The sequence below is a fragment of the Atractosteus spatula genome, chromosome 18, assembly GCF_055471065.1.
Source record: "Atractosteus spatula isolate fAtrSpa1 chromosome 18, fAtrSpa1.hap1, whole genome shotgun sequence".
Lineage (NCBI taxonomy): Eukaryota > Metazoa > Chordata > Actinopteri > Semionotiformes > Lepisosteidae > Atractosteus > Atractosteus spatula.
In genome coordinates, this window is record NC_142723.1 from 7,774,852 (window position 1) to 7,790,862 (window position 16,011).

The following is a 16,011-nucleotide window of genomic DNA, read 5'->3' on the forward strand; positions in this document are numbered from 1 at the left end:
GTAACAAGAAGGATATTTAATTTTGAGTGTACAAAGGTTTATTGGACATTATAAATGTATGAAGACCAGAGGGTACAATGCTTTTTGATTGTCTTATAACTTCAGAGGATCGCTAATTTGTACCATTGGTCTCCAGGTTGAGGAGAGTAAGGTGGTTCGTATCCAGCTGGAGCTGGCTCAGGTGAAGGCTGATATTGACCGAAGAATCCATGAGAAGGAAGAAGAGTTTGAAGTTACTAGGTAAGGTGTTTCACCAGAATTCCTAAAATGTTCCTTGGGGAAAGAGCATCAATTTAACTACAGTATATCCTCCTAAAAAAAACTTTAATGAGCTTTGAGAGAGCCAGGTTTATCTGGTGGCAAATGCTGAATTGTATGCAGATAGCAAAGTAAAAAATGAACTGCACATACAAATTGAATATGGGCTTGGTCCTCTGAGTTCTCAATTATTGATTATCTCACATTTGTATGGATCACACAATCACATCACACAAGGATTTTTAAGTCCTTTTCATTATGAAGGACAAAAGGTTCATGATTTTACCAACAGAAGATCCAGTAAGTAATACTGTTTCCTATCTGTGATGTCTGAAATTTTCCATGGGCTCTCCAGGAAGAACCACCAGCGTGCCATTGAGTCTCTGCAGGCCAGCCTGGAAGCTGAGGCCAAAGGTCGAGCTGAGGCTCTGCGCCTGAAGAAGAAGATGGAGATGGACCTGAACGAGATGGAAATCCAGTTGGATCACGCCAACAAGAACAACAGTGAGCTGGTCAAAACTCTGAAGAAGATGCAGCAGCAGATCAAGGTAGGAATCTGTAACAAACAGCCCTAACTCATCTCAGAGACAGTCCAGTTCAATTCACTTTACAAATATTCTGAGCTTTACAGCTTCCAGTTTTCATCTTGATGTGTCTACCTGTGTGCATCTATACATTTCTTTGTGATGGTTTCTGTAATAAAAGACAAGGAGATATGTTTCTATTTTCTTATTTATTTGGAGGATGACTCTTAAGTCCCACAATATTTAGAATAATAAAAATCAGATGTTAACAGTATACAAGAACTTCAGTTTATTTCCGCAGCTGTAGGCCAGACTGTGGTGATGGTGAAATCTCTGACCTGACCTGACCTGACCTGATGCAAAATTCCCCCTGTCCCTTCCAGGACATGCAAATGCAGATGGACGAGGACGCTCGCCAGCACGAGGAGCTGAGAGAGCAGTACAACCTGCAGGAGCGGCGGCTCAGCCTTCTTCAGACCGAGCTGGAGGAGGTGCGCAGCGGCCTGGAAGCCTCCGAGCGCTCCCGCAAACTCATTGAGCAGGAGCTGGTTGAGACCACCGAGAGATACAATGAGCTCAATGTGCAGGTAATCACTGCTAATAAACCCTTGGATGGGAGAGAATTGTACAAATAACATCTTAACCTTACACACAGGTGAATTTATTAATGTATATATCTACTTCTGGATACTAATCACTGCTCTCTGTATAAATCAGTCTTAACACAAGCTTGGATAAGTAGCAGTATGCATTTTTTGCCGTAAGAATTTTATTAATAATTGTACTTCCTCAATGTGTAATTTTCTTTACATTTCCTCAGTTGTGGATTCAATGGATTAAATGCAGTACCATAGCATTGTACTATGGGAGACCTTCCATTAGCATTGTTTTTAATATTGTTTGAAGCAGGACTTTTTCTACAAGGAATGTGTTTTTCTAATATAATGTACTTTTAATATAGTTTTATGTATATTGGTATATTTTAAAGCTAATTTTGGGCTTTAAAATGTTAAAAGAATACATAATAGAATCTTAAGAGAATACATAAGAACAAGAAGAGTTCCTGCTTTAAAAAGTCTCTCTCTTCTACAGAGCCAGAGCCTGATTATCATAAAACGTAAACTTGAGGCTGACTTTCAGCACATCACCAATGAGAATGAGGAGCTACTCAGTCAATTCCGTGTGGCTGATGAGAGAGCTAAGAAAGCTGTCACTGATGTAAGCCTCTTATTCCATCCCTATGCATATTTCTTTGTAAAAATGTAAATAAATTTAAATGTAACTGTATTTGTTGGCAATATGGCCAAATGCATGGCTGTAATATCAATAATGATTTTTAGTGTTTTTATATATGCCTCGCTTTTTCACACATATTCTGAGGTCTTACATTTTTAATTTCTCAAACCAGATGTTGTGTTCTCCCTCATTTATGTTGATATAGAAGCCTAGAATTTATTTTTACATTTAATTTCAAATGCAAAGTAACATTTTTTGCTTGATCGATGTCTGATTTATGATGAGAAAGGAACAACTGAATTATAGTTCCTAGTGTCTGATCAGCTAGGTGTCAGTGGTGAATATATACTGTACAGAGCTGTACTTGTTCTAGGCCACACGCATGGCAGAGGAACTGCGCCAGGAGCAGGATCACTGCATGCACCTGGAGAAGATCAAGAAGACCAACGAGATCACTATCAAGGACCTGCAGTTCAAGATAGAGGAGGCTGAGCAGCTCGCCCTGAAAGCAGGCAAACGCACAATCCAGAAGCTGGAGACCAGGGTAAGCAAATCAATTTGTACATGAAAAGATATATTTTTTTGTTGTTTTGTAGCATTTGCTTTCAAAATTAACGTGTGGCATAGAAAAGTTATAACCCTCAAAGGCACAATATTCTACCATTTCCTTTGACAATTTTAGCATGAAAAACTTTTATCTATTGTACATATATTGGCTTGGGCCTCAGTTTAACCAAAGACAAGTCCAAGGCTATGCAGAAAGAGGGGTCTCCTACCATCAGACAACAAGGAAAAGGGTTTCTTAGGGCCACAAACTATATAGCCAGAGTCCAATGGCTCCAAGGGGGTGTTGTGTTAGGGTCTGTAAACCCCTACAGTTAACCATATAATCCTATAGACCCCACAGGCTGATCAGAAGAAATGTGAGGCCACAGTGTTGCTTGTTCTGTATTGATACATTTGACATGCAAGACCTTTAATGTAGCAGGTGCTTTTCACTCATTGAGGAGAGAATGCAGGAAGTTGTGAACTGTGGCGATATCACAGAAAATAAGTTCCATATTCTGTGCACCAGAGTCTCCACTCCTGCAGGCATACTGATGCCTGAATGGTGCAGACCACAGTATCTGACAGCCCTAGATCTGAGAGTCTATGTTGATCCAGAGTGAGAGACAGGGTTCACATTTCTAATTATTGTTCTGTTGTTTTAATTAGAGTGGTTCAGAATAGCTTTGAATTATCTTGCCGAGAACCAAATGTCAAGGTCTAATCATAATTGGGCTCTGCATACTTCTCCAAGACCTGTGTTGCAGGAGGAAAGCATGCACATGGCTTCAATCGGTCTTTATCCATTTGGTACAGATAAAGGACCTGGAAACTGAACTGGATGCAGAGCAGAAGCGCCACGTGGAGACAGTGAAGAATCTGTGCAAGAATGAACGCCGCCTCAAGGAGCTGGTCTTCCAAACAGAGGAGGACCACAAGACCAACCAGCGCATGCAGGAGCTGGTGGAGAAGCTGCAGAACAAGCTGAAGTCTTACAAGAGGCAGATTGAAGAGGCTGTGAGTATCTGTCCATGGAGGCAGGATCTCAAGCTTCTCCAAAACTGCAGGAGATGGTATCACAGAACTTAAAAATCCCATCACCCTTACCATTCTTATTCCTGCCTAAAACGCTGAAACAGTGAAGCACTGACCTGAGAAGTCCTACATATTAAAACAGGAAATAAGTTAATCAAATAATTGCAAAAATACAATAGTAAAATAATAATCAAATAAGTAAATGCAATAGTACAGTAAGTACTTAAATACATGTACAGCATCTTAAAGGTTGTCTCTTTTAATAGAGTACTCTAAAGCCAAAATCAGTATACTGTATATTTAAAAGACGGAGTTTGGTGCAGTTGTCTGTAGGTGGTTCTGCAGTAGGTGACTGCTGTTTCTCTGCTGCAGGAGGAACAAGCAAACCAGAGCCTGTCCAAGTACAGGAAGACTGTCCATGAGCTGGATGATGCAGAGGAGAGAGCAGGCATGGCGGAGTCAGCCCTGAACAAGCTGCGCACCAGGAACCGCGCCTCTGTGGGCAAGGGCATCACCTCTGTGGAGATCATCCAGGTGTCCAAGTCCTCCTCCTCCAAGAGTGTCTCCGAGGAGTAGACTCCTGTCAATGCTGGCTGGCAGGTAAGAGCACTTGATAGTATTTATTTTTACTTCTAACTACTTTTGCTGGCTTTTCTCTTTGGTCTGTTATTTACTTTAATAACTATTTATCATAATTAAAAGCCTCAGACGTCTACCATATAAGAAAAAGAGGTAAACACAATTAAATTAACTATCCACTTATCAGTGGATAGAAAAAAAATGGATCTTAATCTTAAAAGTTGAATTGATGGTAAGAATTGAAGATAAGTGGTTAAATTCTCCATTGCCTTGAATTAAGCTGCACTGTGCTATGTTCAATAGTTCACAGTTTAAATATTTTGTCTTGTTAACTACTGTACTAAGCTAAATGGAATAAATTGAACGTGTTAATATTTTCTGAATTTGGTACTTTTAAAGCAGTAACAATGATTAATATTGGACAATTTTCAAAAACAAGTCATACATTTACATTTTTGTTAAATTAATTTTTGTTATGGACTATCTGATACTCCAAACAGTTTGGGGGGGAAAATTATCTCAGTAAACCAAGGGATGGGTGTATTTGTAAATCAATTAGCAAACTGTAAACTTAAGTGCAAGTTATTTTGGTTTAAGGATTAGTGGTCAGTATCACCTATAAACTTTACTAGAATGTGAAGTCACCACCCTCTAGTCCTTCTGAGAAAGGGTGGAGAAAAGGGAAAAGAAAAAAAACTTCAAGTTATATTCCATAAATAATATAAAATATACAGATACTAATGTAATATACAACCACCCTAACAAACAGTAAACCAATATCACTTGCCGTGTTTAAGGATTTACAGTCTGTCAGTGGGTGAGCGTCAACTCACTATGCTGTTTGTGAACTAGCTAATACAGAGTAGCTAGGACTGTAGTTGTGGCTCCATGCACCTTCTGTGGGGTTCCAGAAGGGTCTTGTAATTTAATTGTATTAACCAGATGACAATAAAATCATTCAATAGTATTCTGCATCGGCAGTAAGGGGGTTTCTTTACAGGCCGCCTGCACCTGCTCCATGATTTGGAGACTGAGTTGTACGTGTTTACATCAAAGTAAGGCTGAAACCCGTTCTATGGGTTGGACTACGCATTTACATCCGTTCTGTCAGTTTTCCCTCTCTTTCAATAGTGAAAATGGCGATTGGTGGTATATTGGTGAGTTTGATTACGATGTCTTAGGCAATCAGTCTTGTTCAGAGGGGTTGAACAATGTTAGCCGTTACTATAAGCCAGACAGGAAAATCCTTTGTACGGAATTTCAAAGAGACAAACTACCAACGGTATGCCTGGCTAACAGCCAGCCCTTGAGTGAAAAAGCTCTTCTGTTAGGATTACCTGCTTTTCAGCTGTGATTATGGGGCATGAAATCAGAAGGGTTTCGATAATTTGAGGCGTTTGACAAAGGCGACTAAATTATACTGGGGCACTTGAAAACGCTTATAGAACGGAAAAGAGTTCAAGGCAACAGGATTGATCTTGCACTGGATGAACAGAGGAAAACTGATTTTGACATGCACAATGCTATAGTTCGAAGAAACAGGGACGCTCTCAACAGCCATGGTATTTTTTCAAGTCCATGATGTCACTAACAACAAAACCACTGCTGCAATCTCAGAGAAGATCTTGATCTTTTGGGGGAATATTACTGTAAAGCTAATTAGCTGCCCAGAGTGCCTTCTTTTCAAAATCCCCTAAGTAAGTCACCTGCTGGATGAGATCTGTGAAGAAATGAAGACTACCGTGTCTGGCCCCAACACAATGGAACTTCACATCGGGACTCGTCTGCACTGTGTCCGAAAAAAGAGAGGAGTTCAAACAACTTTTCCAATTTATTGTTGATAACCCCCTAGACTTAGATCAACATACAGTGCACTATGCACTGGGTTCCTCGCATAACTTAAAACCACTTTGATTTCTGCTTTCTTCCACCTTCAATTAAATCTTTGCCTTTGCTGATGTTCCATATGAGATTCTCCAAAACAAAAGCTGGGACATCTAATTTTGACTCTCCAGGGCAAACGAGTTCTGTGGTGTGATGGAGAATGAGAGGAGAATCTCCTTTCCTATGAGGAATCTGAGAGAGAGACCAGTGTTTCTGGCTGGAGGAGGAATCCCACAGAAGACATGCGCAGACACTACCACAGCTGCACAGTGATCACAGACTATTCTAATGCAAATCAGGTGTTTCCTTTTTTGCTTTTATTGGATCCTCAACATTTCAACTCCTACAGGATGCTCCCTGGAATTGGGGAGATGCCCGAGATAATGGTGGTACTCTATGGCAGATTGTGCAGGGAAGAGCCCAGGTGACCTTCTTCTTCTCCTTCAGATGAAGGAACTTACTAAGAGCCTGTCCTTGCCCTAGTCCCTGACATATCTGGAAAGGACAGGACAGGACTTGACAGGACAAACCAGGTTGTCATTTTTGGCACTCTTTGTGATCGAAGGGGATCTTCTCATCCAACTCAAGAGAAAAGACACATTTTACAATCAAGTGATTGAGCATTTCATTGTTAAGGAGAGGAGAATGGACTTCATTTTTAAGTAACCCAGATCTGGTGAGTGTTATGGTTTATTATCAAATGTTGCCTAATGTTATGAAATAGAATGCTTATAAGGGTGATCTTTTGTTTAGCAATGTAGGCTATTTAATTGTTATTGTTTATAGGAATGAACCTTGAAGTTCTACTAGTTGGCAGCAGAATGTGTTAGAAAGAAATGCGAGTGCTTCAATTTGGGGTGAAGATTGTTTCAAATTTATTTTGTGCGGATGTTGCTACCAGCTGATAAAATAATGTTGATTTCTGGACTAAAGGTTGACTGGCTGTCTGCCTGTGGCTTATTTTGCATACATAGCTCAAGGAATACACAAGTGAAACATTTGTAAAGCACCACAGTTGTTGTATTTGATTTGGCTGTTGTCTCTTGTGGCATTGTTTTGTCCTGCCCTGTTGTGGTTTTCCATTTGGCACAGTGAGTAAATGGCCACACTAAGTGTGTGTGTACGGGCATGTGTCCGTTATAAAGTACTCCACTTCTCTTGAATCACGCAACCTCCCAGGAAGGGGAGTATTTTTCCACCAACAGTCCCGGAGGGGTGTGGACACGCGTAAGGCGTTTTTTTTCTTTTTGCCTGTCCCTTCACCAGACCAGGCACATCTTTTTTTTCACATACTAAGTTTTTTATTTTGTTTTGGCCTTACGCACCCCGTTAAACAGGGTCAGTCCACTCTGGTCACCGCTGTGCTTCTTTTTCCCAGATAGGACCTTGTGAAATAGGCTAAGCCCAGCCTGGAGGTCGTGATGCACAGCATTACACCCGTCTTTTGCCTTTTGTTTCATTTTTCACCCTTTTTGTGTTATTTTTGGTCCCTGCTAACCTCACACCAGTGCATTCCGTCCCTCAGTTAGGGATGTTGACTTTTTACCAGTGCTCGCCATGGCTCCTCTCACTCCCACATTGTCACAACTAATATTACACAAAAACACAACCCTGTTAAACCCTATCTGTGGCATCATCAACCAGGATCACTGTGATTTAAAAGGGCATGGAATAGAGCACAGGGAGCAATTTTTCTGCAAGAGTGATATAGTAACTTCACCAAAGGAACCTGTTTCGTGTGTTGGCCTTTCAGGCTCATTACAATGCATGAACTGAAACCTAGCTGATCACCACAATTGCAACTAACACACGGACTAAACAAATGCAGTTTGGTCGGCTAAATCTGACCAGTGGGCTATGTGCTGGACATCCCTGGTCTAGAAGATGTAAAGAATGCTTCAACATAAATTCCTAAGTTCCTTTTTCACATACTTACCAATAATAAAGATCCCTGTGATACTCCTCTAATTACATTACTGCAATCAGAGCATTCACTTCTTATTTATACTCAATGTATTCTGTCCATTTTAAATTTCAAACATATGTATTACCTTGAATAGATTCAAATGGGGATGGGGAGCTGTGTCAGTGTGCACGTTTGAAAAGAATAAGTCATGTTTATTTTCTCTGTGATATTCAGAGGTTGCTTTCTGAGAAAGCCATTATCTTGGCTCAAAACCTGAGCCAAGATGGCCACCTGTTAATTTAGTATTGCTGAGTTAGGCACAGCTGCACTGAATATGACTTTACCACTCAGAGGGACTGGAATTCCAAGAGAGAAAAAGGAGCCACCAGGATACATATTATATTGAATTTGCCACTCCTCTAGACTAATTAAGAAGTTAAATAAACTTGTTTTAAGCTAAAAAGCTTCAGTCTAGGCTTATGCAGGCTGCAGCCTGGAATGAAAGAGTGAGCCCGATGGGAGAGTTCTAACTAGTGGAGGATTGGGCTGATTACAGGTCTCTAGGAACTGGTAAAGGAGGTTTGAGAAACATTAAGGTTAGGCTGTATTCCCAGGGCCAATGCGAATTAAATGTTGTGGTGAGGAACAGTATTGGCTTAATGTTGGGAGGTGGAGCAGTGACTCCAAGTAGCAGGGCATCACTTTGTTAGGTAGCAGCATATATTTTCTTCACAACTGAGAGACAGGAATCTACATGGCACAGGTTAAGGTTCACAAACAGTTCCTACGTGGAAGTTCTGTAATCTGGGTTTGACCACTGTAACCACTAAAACTGTTTTCTAGCCGGTTACAGTCTAATATCAGCGCCCCTCAATTCTGCCTACAGTATATCAAAGTAATTGTAGGGAATAGAGGAGGCATATTTTGTTTTGTCTTTTATAAATAATTCAAAACATCTGTAATTTAAAGACACTTTATATTTTATATATATATAAAATATGAATATATATTTTATATATATTTTATCATTGTAAAAATCTTTGGTATTGCATAAATGTTTAAATACTGTACATTTGGCTGGCATGTGATTTAGTTAGAAAGGCAATTTTGGGTTTATTTTTCTTCATCTTTCCAATGTCACCTGCGCAGCAATCCTCTTGATTTTCAAGCATAAAAGCATAAAAGGGGGTCAGTCCTTTAGAATGAACAGAATCTACCCTAAACAGCATTTTTACAGATCTATTTCTGAATACCTACTTAAATTATTTAATTTTACCTTTTTGTCCTCTTTCCTTTACTATTTTTTAAAAGCAGCATTTAAACTCTTTGTGTATCTTAATATTTCTTCTTTTACCAGTTTTGCCTTAAATTGGAGACTGAGACATGCTTTTCACATTAATCTAGATCCACATCACTCAATATGAAAAATCCAAAATGTACTTTGTTGTTCTATGAACATACTTGAATAAATATGACACGTTTCTTCTGATTCTCATGATATTCATAATAACTTTTGTCATACTTAGATATTATCTTTATTATGATAAAAATATACTATATCTTTTGGTAGGAATGTAAATAAAAGAATTAAATATTTCACCCATAACACTAATGGCAGCCTTGCTAGAGCATAATTAATTAACTCCGCAAATCCAAGAGAAACATGAGCATTCTGGAATGTTAACAAAACATTTCCAGTGCACAACTGATATTCTCATCTATTTTCTTAATCTTTCCAGGGTGAAATGCACAACAACCCACTCCCTTTCCCATGTGGACTGTTCCCAAGCAAAAAGCAAGACAGCCAGAAGACACTCCAAGTCTTATAAAGACTTGAAGAAGAATCCAGTTTACTGAAGCTTTGTCTTGTCCTGCTTGTTGTGTAGACTTGTGTCATAATGATGGGATTGGATTGGGAAATGCTGCACTTTCATATCAAGGATGGAGAGTGCACCACTGTATATCACCCTGCTACTGAATGTGCATGAATGCACTGTTTCAAAGTCTTAAAAGTAAAAGTCTTAAAGCATAGTTCTAATAAAGCAAAGCAATGAGCAAAGCAAAGCATTGTGTTTTTGAGCCTTAATTGCAAGCTAACAGAAATGAAACTTTCTTTCCACAGTGATTTTGTTTGAAGTCCATTTCCTCCAAGAGCATTTGTTACAGCAGTTGTTGTTGCTACTAATTTGCCTCTGATACTCTTTTAAACAAAAGAAATTTACATTTTGTTTGCCTGACTTATGATCATTAGAGTAGTTACAGAGGAACCAGAAACGTATTAATTGTAGTCAGAAAGGTTAGCTGTATTTAATTTATTTTAGAAGAACAGCACAGCTGTTTCTCGTCTCCAAAATATAGCTAAAAAGTTTCATCAAATTCCAACTACAATGAAAAGAGATTACGAATATAAAGAAATAGTGTATTTGGCGTTAACATGCCAGGCTGTGGAAATGACGGCACTGATCCAAGATCAAAACCCCGCTCACTTATCAGGGATGAACCAGGGAAAAAATGCTGCAGTGGTGAAACTATGGTGGAGGAAGGTGTGCCAGAATGCCCACTATGCCATGTGTAACCAAGGGGCATTTATGTATATGGAAACAGAGCTGGGAAATTAGAATTTGAACTCCTACCAAACTTATGTTAAATAACATAATTTCAGAATCTCAGTCAAACTTCAAAAATGACAAAACAAGCCACTAAATATAAAGGCATTGTGTACTTAATACTTTAGTGATAACTCGTATGGCTAATGACCAGTGCTGTTACAACCCCACAAAAAATATCCAAAATACCAAAGCAAATTTTGAACATGGAGCTAAGAGTGAATTGATTCAGCTGAAAATATTCGCAGAAAGGGAGCAGAATGTTTGTGTAGTATGGAAGGAATGAAAAGTGCATATGATGCAAGCTTGAGCTTGTTTGATTGAATACATTCAAATATGAGGTGTTTTAGAGGAACGCTCATCATGAAATAAGTGAATGAGAAGCACTTATCACGTTGTGAGGGAATGCAAGACAGAGAATAAGTTGCAACCAGAACTCTGTGGTGGATAGCAGAAGAACATCCTGGACACAGAAATAAGAAGAGAGCAGCTGCGTGTTGAAATTTTATGGACTGAATAGGAAGGACTGTAGGACATATTCCAAGCAGAACCCCCCAAAGAAGAAGAAATATAAGCTTCTTTTGCAGATGGAAGTTTTGGGAGAGCGAAGAGTTGAGAGCCAACACCACACCAGTTGGACACCAACCAAGGGGGGTTAAGGGGTGGGTAGAAAACCATTTGCCATAGCAACCAGAGCCATGCTGGCACCGGAGACAGCAAGGACTATAAATGAGGAGGCCGAGATCTAGCGCACATTGACACCGGGTGCTGGCACCCATAGGGCAGTGTATGTCAGCAACTGGGTGGGCTCCTGCAGAGGCTGTGAAAAGAAGGAATATATAAAGGTAAAGAAACAAAAACAACAAAGATAGCCTGGAGCCACAGGTGCAGTGAGCTGTGCAATCAGAAATAAAACATAAGGGGGATATAAAGCAAAGCAAAGGGAGAGTGCAGGAAGGGAGAGAAAGAGGAAGCAGCCATGGTTGTTTGGGTGTCCCAGGAAGTGGTGACTTCAGGAGAACTGGAAGAAGCAGGATAATTCATAGCAGGTACAGGGAAGAGGAGAGGTTGAGGTTCAATAGCTGCTAGTGCCAGACTGCACTTGGAATAAGCAAAAAATGGTCAGATCTCTGAGTCTGGCAGTGCTAGGAAGGGTGAAGAGCACAAGAGGATGATAAGGCAGGACCCAAGCAATTCATGCAGGACAGCACAGAAGTAATAAAGCTAAACTCTAGCAATGCACAGTGCAAGAGAGCCACCCATCACTGAGTAGAGTAAACATCAAGTGTTAAGAAAAGATGCATGCAGATTTGTGGACAGCCAGTGAGTATTTACATAGTATGTAAGAGAGTAGAAGGCGTTATTATTAATTGACCTTCTGAACAGCTGTTAAATAACACCATGTCTGGTAAAAAAATATATATATATAAAAGGGTATAGAAACAATGAAAAGGTCAGTCAGAAATGGTGATAGACTCAAGTGCTTACTCCAACAAAAGAATATATGTAGATTTTCCAAAGATAATAGATTTCCAGAGTTAAATGAAGACTTATATTTCACTCCATAAATTTAATCATGTTTTTTAATGTTTTGTAAGTTTTATGTTTGAGTGTCTACATTTGTATCTTTTATATTTTCTTAAGGCTACATAGATATTAATTTAAAAAAAATAAATTAACCTATGATTTAAGTCTAAAGAGATAATTATTCAAGTGTTGTTACTTTAGCAGGATTAATAGGTGTATCTTGAATATAGTACATACCCTAATGAAGGCAATGTTAGATGTAAAGCATTGGTAAATTGCTGTCTTTTGAGGTAATGTAACTTTTGTCATATACATATTAAAACATTTGTGATATTTGTTCTATTAATAAAGTTTTGAATATGAAAATAATACCCTGGAGTTTTAGGGCATATACAGGTCCAATTTTAAGAACCTATTGAAAGTCATGAATTGAGATACAGGTTTTCTACTACACAGTTTTAATTAAATTGAGATTTTTTTTTTAATAATTACATAAAAAAATTGGAGGAATGCTAAATTGAAACTGTGAAATGTTTCTATTATATTGTCTGGGGGGATGTTGTTTTTTAGCCTGAATCTCGCTTCTACAACGAAGTAACTAATTTTACAGGTGTCTGTGATAGAAATAGAAGAAAACTGAGAATCGCCGCTTGAATCGTGATAGGTAACACATCAATAAATGCTATTGATGATTTGAGAGGCATACAAGGAATGTTTTTTCAAAGCACACACAGGTAGCAACACGCACTACTGTACATTGTATTTAGAAAACACTGTATTATAGAAAACCTAAAAAGCACAGCGAGCGACTTAAGACCAATTCTAGAAGTCCCGAATATTTGCAATGTGCACAATAAAGTGGCCAGTAAGCACGAGCGTTCATATACCACAGGCTAAACAAAGACACGGATAGAAGCACAAGTGCAGTAAAAACAGGTGCAATAAAAATAAACAAAGCCACATTTTTTAGGGAAGTGCATGGGCAATTACAATGGATAAAATAAATTGTACTACTCTGGAAACAAGCTTCACACAACGCGAAAGACAACACGATGGAAGACAGTTTCATAAAAAGCAAATGTTGTGTTTAACGTAACAAACTATTGCAAAAATAAATAAAAAATATTATGTCATACCTCATGATCATCTTCTGTTGAATACAGCACTGCGCAAGCAGTAAGATTCTGAAATTCCTTCTGTTTTGAACAGTGGTGTGCTACACCTATTACGCCGATATAACTCGTGCATCTGACTGGTCTAAGAAATCTAGTTCTGTATACAGATTATATAGTTTAATTTATATGTTATTAATTCTGTATGTATTCTGAACCGCAAAACTCGTAATGCCATATTTTGTACTGTATCTACTGTATCTGTTGGTCGCAAACGTTTAAGCGTTTGTTACATTCATAAAATGAAATACAGGTGTAAAGTAGTTCAATTCGCACACCTTGGAAAAATTAATAGCTAATATTGCCTAAAATGAAATTGGATGACTTTGTCAGATATGATCCCAATGTCGCTGAATTCCTTCACAAAATGCCCAGGTACATCTCCGTTTTAGTGCGTTTATACGTTCTATTGAATAACGCAGAAAGTGGCAGAAGTGTTTCTTGTCCTGGACTTTCGTCTGTTTCAAGGATGATAGTCTAACATAATATGCTCATAACGAATTATACACGATAAAAAAGAAAATGCATGTTCAGAAAAATGAGCATCTCCAAATTGTTTGTTATCCAATTTGAAAATAATGCATTTAATCTATTTTTGATCATTATAAAAGATCTAAAAAAACATTTCAGCAGAATTTGTCATTTTACGTTGAAACGTTTATAAAACTGAGCAAGTTTCTTAAACCTAGAGATTAAAATCGAGTAATGTTCATCATGTAGCTGAAATCGCATTTATACAGAAAAAAAAGGTCGTGGTACTGTACATCGAATGAAGACACCGCCAATGATATTTCAGCGTTGACTTATCCACCTGCGAGTTTTTTGTTCATTCGAAAACCTAAAATATTTTATTTCGCAAATACATAAAACATTATTTTTTAAAAGCGAGTCATGCGCGTATACATCTACGTGTAAAAAGCCGCATTTTAAACGCTGTTCTCCTGCCCAAGTAGTAGTATCACAATATAAGGCTTTGCATAACGACGTCTACTGTGTGTTCACTCAATCAACGCCTGGCACTTGATAGCTTTAACAGCGGCAGCCTAGAAAAACATCCTCCCTCGGGCGCTGAAATTTCATACCCTAGATCTATTAAGGAGCCAATTTTAGCAGTTCCACAGCTCCGCACTAATTAAGATGTAGAGGGTGCGGACATTTTTAATGCTTCTCATTCTGCGCAATGGATTCAAGAACGTTTACAATGGCATTATATTCATTCATTTAATAATTCTTTTGCTAGTTACTCGTATAGTATATACAGCACTTGACAATAACCCACAGCTTTATAAGATGCTTATGTGCGTAAGTTATCCCCCTTTTTAATTCGAAGATGCCTTAGTTCAATCAATGCGGTAATGTTTTAGCCTGCACTAATAAAAATATGTTCCATATGAAGTCTTTCGAGTTTTAAAGCACTATAGTGATGTAAACTTGAAAGGACTTACAGTATGGTAAATTTATTCTTCTGTATCTTGTTTTAGCACACCAGAATATGTTGGTAATTCTCACTGTCTCCTCAGGGAGGCCTGTGGCATCCTCCTTCAGGGAAAGAGAGAAACAGCTGAGAATGGGACTTGAGCTCCTGTCTCATCCACAAAGCGTGAAACGAGCGGCTAAGACATCTAAATGATTATTTGATATATAACATTAAGTGTCAAACAGGCACCGTTTATTCTGTGGAAAACACAATTTTATGGTTTCAAAGCACACAAAACATTCTACTTCATTAGGATATTCACACTTTCCAAAGGTCCTGAAAGCTTGGAAAAGGCTATTTAAAATATATTACACGCACATCATTGGCTGTAATAAGTGGCCAATTAAACAATTCTTGATTAACAATTTAAGAACCAAGACAACACTTATAATATAGAGAGGCTACTGACATAGATTGGAGTGTATGTGACTATAAACTATTTTTAGAATTTTTAAATCATAGTACTTCCATCTTACGAAAATATGTATAGCGTTTTAAAATGATGTTTCTTGAAACGTGCAAGCTTAGAAAATTCTTAAATGATTTTTTTAAAGTATCTTGGCACACATGGTGGCCAAAGCAGAAGATAAGACATCTTCAGCTTCCCAAAAAGGGCAAAAGAAGACTGAAGAATTCCCCAAACACCAGACCATCAACTGAACCTCTAAGGACCAGTGCTGCCACTTGAGCCTTTTGGTAATGACGTCTTTAATAGTTACTGCTTAATCAGGCGTTCCAAAAGGTCATATATAAAGGATCCCCCACGACTGCCGGCAGCATCATCTAGCCCTCTCTTTCTCTCGTCTTCCTCTGGTGAGTATTCAAATAAATCAGCTGCATATATGCTTTGAATTTATTCTCCCTTTATCCCTTTAAGAAGAAAAAAATTTATATTAGGAAAATATATTACAATACAGATCGGTTTTGCAGTTAAAGTGGCATATAGGTTTAAAGCCTTCAGTAAAGGTATGTTATGAGCATTAAGAGTTTACACAAAGTCTCCACTTGTGTTTTCTACTATTGTGTTGTTGGTGCAGCTCAAGCTGGGTGAGAAGAAAACCAACCGTGTCTAGACTAATCCATAGCATTTACCAAAGAAACCTTAATGACTCATTATTAATTATCTAAATTATTTTTTTTTTTTATTAGTGCAGTTTGCCTAGTACCGTGTACATTAGTATTTTACTGTATGTCACAGCAGAAGAACATATCCCCTGTAGTACAGTCTCGGAAGAGTTACGGTCTGTAGTAATTAGCATAA

At 38.3% G+C, this 16,011-nt stretch overlaps 1 protein-coding gene across 1 annotated transcript in view; it reads left to right on the forward strand.

Annotated features, from left to right (window-relative positions):
• LOC148818525 (myosin-16-like) overlaps positions 1-9,996 on the forward strand; it is a 31,131-nt gene extending 21,135 nt beyond the window's left edge. Inside the window, exons 36-43 of the mRNA XM_088936884.1 lie at positions 137-240; positions 614-806; positions 1,166-1,369; positions 1,875-2,000; positions 2,392-2,562; positions 3,381-3,581; positions 3,972-4,199; positions 9,708-9,996. Coding sequence (XP_088793010.1) covers positions 137-240; positions 614-806; positions 1,166-1,369; positions 1,875-2,000; positions 2,392-2,562; positions 3,381-3,581; positions 3,972-4,175 — 1,203 coding nt within the window. The 3' untranslated portion in view covers positions 4,176-4,199; positions 9,708-9,996. The remainder of the gene's footprint in view (positions 1-136; positions 241-613; positions 807-1,165; positions 1,370-1,874; positions 2,001-2,391; positions 2,563-3,380; positions 3,582-3,971; positions 4,200-9,707) is intronic.
• The last annotated feature ends 6,015 nt before the right edge of the window (positions 9,997-16,011 follow it).